This window comes from Perkinsus marinus (genome assembly GCF_000006405.1).
Source record: "Perkinsus marinus ATCC 50983 genomic scaffold scf_1104296933060, whole genome shotgun sequence".
Classification (NCBI taxonomy): domain Eukaryota; phylum Perkinsozoa; order Perkinsida; family Perkinsidae; genus Perkinsus; species Perkinsus marinus.
Window position 1 is genome coordinate 1 of NW_003215278.1, and position 4664 is coordinate 4664.

Below are 4664 nucleotides of genomic sequence, written 5' to 3' on the forward strand. Positions count from 1 at the left end.
CTTCGCCCGGTGTGTCGCCGTTCTATGCGACGGAAGTCGATGATCGTGATCCTATGGGGATGACCAGCTTTCCAGAAATGACAGATTAACGCGATTGACTACTTCTTACTTGGGAAACTTGATCTACACCACGCATCCACGCTGAGACTGATGCAGTGAGCATCTTCTACTCGGTCTGAACGTAAACACGAGTATGCTCAACAAATCCGTCATCTCACCTGTGACCATGGTGCACCGTCTAGGTGTTTACATCAGTCCACACACGATTGCTCCAAAGTGTGTCGTCACTCGTGTAGAGCGTACTCATCTTTTTCCTTTCGCTGCCTTTTTTATCCTCTTTATTTCCCCCTACCATCCGTCCCTGTACGGATCGTGTTTGGTTGTTATCGTAATGGCCATATGTCCGCCAATACGTTTACGTAGTTGTCGTACTCCGGCTTGGCATGGAAAAATTGGGGTTCAACGACTCCAGGAACTTCTTGAAGGAAATATTTTCCGTCGTGCATAATGGCACACCCGAGCGGATGACAAGCTGCATCAGGCCCTCCTCCCATTTCTCCTCAGTGTCACTCCTGTAAGAAATAGCTCGTTGATTTCTGCTTCCGCGAGCTGCATGAGCTCTCGTGATGCTTCATCCCACTGAGGGATCTCCTAGATGCATCGCCCACACCGCGGACCCGTGGCAGAGTCCCCTTCTTCGTTGGATACTAGTTCTCAAGCTGTGGGTAGCTTGCTGACCAAAGACCTTATTGCGAGGGAGAAGAACTAAGAGCTACGAAATCGTAATTGACATGAGTTCGAGTGTACGTGGAGTGAGTTCTGACGAGCCGCCATGGGGTACTTCAACCGAAGATTTACAGCGCGGCACATGCGGTGGTTCAATGGGGGGAGCTTCATGAGTTTGTCATGCCTTCTGGCGTGAAAGCTGTTTACGTGCTCCGTTACGGGTTTGCCTCCATAAGCGTAGACATCAGTTGTAATGGTCCGTAACGTGAATTTGCCCATCTAGCGAAAAATCCCGAGAAAATTTTGGGAAATTCTCATTGATTTCTGTAAATTTTACCCCAATTCGTATGTGATGAGTGAGAAAACTCCTGGGCTCAGCAGCTGAGGAAAGCGATTACATATATTCCTACTCCAACACTGATTTGCCCTCATTTTCCATTGTATACGAGATTACTCATCGTTGTGAAGGTATGGGTATTACGATTTGGCTGCTGACGTGCTGGCTGAAAACCCTGCACTCACCTACAGGTAAAATTGGGGAAAAATTGTGGATTTTTCATGAGCGTGTTGGGCGAAGTTGTGTAAATTTTAGAAAATTTATTATATATTTTTTTCTGAAAAATTTACGTCAACTTTTAGTATATTTCAGAAAATTTATGGAGTTGTAGTTGTTGTCTCTTGGAACAGACGAATATGGGTTTTTGATTTTTATACACATTTTGAACCTCAGAAGAATTGGGAGAATTGTTTGGATTTTTCATAAAGTGTTTGGTGATGTTATGTAAATTTTTGGAAAATTTTGGAAAATTTACGTAAATTTGTTAAAATTTATTTTTCGAAAAAAAAGTGAATCTCGAGAAGATTAGGTAAATTTTGTTAATTTCAATAAATTGAGATTGTTGTCTCTCCTCAGTTGCCTCGAACCGGACGAATATGAGTTTCTGAATTCCCTAATATTATCGCAGGCGTCACCAGAAGAAGGGGTCAAGCAATTGGCTCAGTTGGCTAGGAAACATATTGAGAAACTACGCACGGTAAAATACGGTGTTTGCTTCTCTCAGCTGCTGAGCTCAGAAGAGTTCCCTATACAGTGTTGGAGTAGGAATATATGTAATCGCTTTCCTCAGCTGCTGAGCTCAGAAGAGTTTCCTATACAGTGTTGGAGTAGGAATATATGTAATCGCTTTCCTCAACTGCTGAGCTCAGAAGAGTTTCCTATACAGTGTTGGAGTAGGAATATATGTAATCGCTTTCCTCAGCTGCTGAGCTCAGAAGAGTTTCCTATACAGTGTTGGAGTAGGAGTATATGTAATCGCTTTCCTCAACTGCTGAGCTCAGAAGAGTTTCCTATACAGTGTTGGAGTAGGAATATGTGTAATCGCTTTCCTCAGCTGCTGAGCTCAGAAGAGTTTCCTATACAGTGTTGGAGTAGGAATATATGTTATCGCTTTCCTCAACTGCTGAGCTCAGAAGAGTTTCCTATACAGTGTTGGAGTAGGAATATATGTAATCGCTTTCCTCAGCTGCTGAGCTCAGAAGAGTTTCCTATACAGTGTTGGAGTAGGAATATATGTAATCGCTTTCCTCAACTGAGCTCAGGATAGAAGTGTGCAGAAACCAACAAGAAATTCCTCTTATATTTTCATATTGTCATCACCAACCATGTACATATTTTACCCCTACACTGTTTGGTACATCGTATTGTTTGTAGATCACGAAGGCGATCCAGGAAGGGCGAAAGAATCGGGATAAAAAAGGGCTGAAAATTGCACTAAAAGAGGTAATACCACAGAGCAGATTGAGGAAAATATAATAAAAAAACGCATCGCTCCGCTGCTGGCGATTTCAGTATGATGAAAAACACATACAGTGTGAACCAAACCGGTATGTGGAGTAATATTTTCAACACCTAGTTGGAGTAATATCAAATCACAGGTGAAATTTCACACCCTAGTGATATGAAAAACACTAGTGAAAAATATATATTTCACGACTACTGCATATAACCGCAAATATCGCGTTTTATGCCACTTCGCGTAAAACGGGTGAAACTGCAAGATTTTTCCTATTTTTGAAAAAGAACTTACATTTTCTTAATTTCATTTTCCGACTAATTTTGATGAAAATTTTCAACGATATAAGCGGTCATTTTGAAAACTACCGCACGCGGAATCCCCAACAACGTACAGTGCATTTTTGTTATTCGTTATCAGTTCGAGGAAGCACTTGACGAGTATATTCCGGTGTTGATGGCAGAGGCTAAGATATATTGGGAAATGGAGGATTATCAGATGGTGGAGCATCTGTTCAGGCAGAGTGCGGTAATGGTGAAGGGGGAGGGCTGGGCACGTGGCGACCCAGGTTCGAATCTTCGGGGGGTAATTTTGCTATTTTATTTGTTTTTATGAGGAAAGGCTGGAGAAAGAGAATTCATAGAAGTTTCACCTCAGTGATATGAATAACGTATTTCACGACTACTGCATATCGCGTTTTTCACCGAGTTTTACGACGCCACTACTTCACGTAAAACGGGGAGTCGTGAGACTCCATTGTACTCATATTTATTAAACATTTTTTGTCTTTTAGCATCTACTACTCTTCTTAGAAATATTTCCCCGTGTATATTTCATCAGTTTTTTATATTATCTATAAACAGTGAAGTTACAGCGGTGATATGAAAAACATAGCTCACATTTTGACACCGAGAAAAACTGATGTGAATGACCGTGAATAACGCGTAGAACACGTGTACATCGCCTTTTGTGTTTTCACTTCACTTCATATCGTGTTTTTCACATGGAGTATTACGCTACTTCGCGTAAAACGGGTTGTGAAACTCCATTATTTATTGTTCTCTATTGTGGTTAATTATGAATGTGAAAATTTTTCTCGTGATGAGGGCGAGAAATATGCGAGGAGAATTACGGTACGAAAATTGCAAGAGAAAAATGATAATTCTCGTATATAGAATTTGACGGATTTACGGTATATTAAATTTTTTATTATTGGAGTTTTACGACCCGTTTTACGTAAATTGGCGTGGTAAAAGTCGGTGAAAAATGCGATATTCGCGGTAATATGCAGTAGTCGTTAAATATATTTTTCACTAGTGTTTTTCGTATCACTAGGATGAAACTTCATTGTGTTGATTTTTCTTACCCGTGATATGAAAACCATATTTCACATGCCGTTAAAAATGTCAAGAAAATGAGGATAAATTCGCTTCATATTCCGAATATTGCGTTTTCCACTGGCTACTTCGCCACTCTGTGTAAACCGGCGTTAGCAGTCCAACAGAGTATAATAAAATTAATGAGCTCGTTGTTGGGTTTCGGCCGAAGCACTTTTCGTAGGGGTATCAGGTTCGACCTTGCTCATGCACTTAGGAATTCTGTTCCGAGGATGAAAGATGGAGGCTCAATGTGGCACATGTGTTTTTCATGCAAGAGAAATTTGAGGAGTGTATTCGGTGAGAATTTGGGAAGGGTGTGGTATGAGTAGTGGAAATAATTAAATTATTTTTTATTTATTTTGCGAAAAAGGGAAGTTTTCAATTGCCCTTTGCTGAGTTTCAAGACTGCTATTAACAACGAGTTTTTGATCCGTGAAATTCAATTCTGGGCGCACTCTTGATGTTTGCAGTTATTGGAGTTTCACCGTTTCTATGTGAAGTGGCGTAAAACTCGGTGAAAAACGCGATATGCATCAGTCGTGAAATATATTTTTCACTATATAGTTTTTTTCCCGAGCAGCACTCCTTTTCACCATGCAGATAGCCAGTATATGGACGCAAACTCAGCAGCTGATCCGAAAGAGCGGCTAAGCCCGGGTTTATGCTCTGAAGAAAATTCACATGGGTGGTATATGTATAGAGTCGGCTCTATAGTTTTTCGCATTTTGCATGAAAAATACGGTATTGCTATTTATGGTCGTGATTC

General features: G+C 40.8%; 1 protein-coding gene across 1 annotated transcript in view; it reads left to right on the forward strand.

Moving 5' to 3' along the window:
• Positions 1-1194: 1194 nt before the first annotated feature.
• Positions 1195-4664, forward strand: part of Pmar_PMAR003768 (hypothetical protein) — a gene marked incomplete at both ends in the record, with an annotated part of 7212 nt that continues 3742 nt past the window's right edge. Inside the window, 5 exons of the mRNA XM_002785330.1 lie at positions 1195-1254; positions 1640-1760; positions 2438-2506; positions 2940-3047; positions 4113-4195. Of these exons, the coding sequence (XP_002785376.1) occupies positions 1195-1254; positions 1640-1760; positions 2438-2506; positions 2940-3047; positions 4113-4195 (441 nt within the window). The remainder of the gene's footprint in view (positions 1255-1639; positions 1761-2437; positions 2507-2939; positions 3048-4112; positions 4196-4664) is intronic.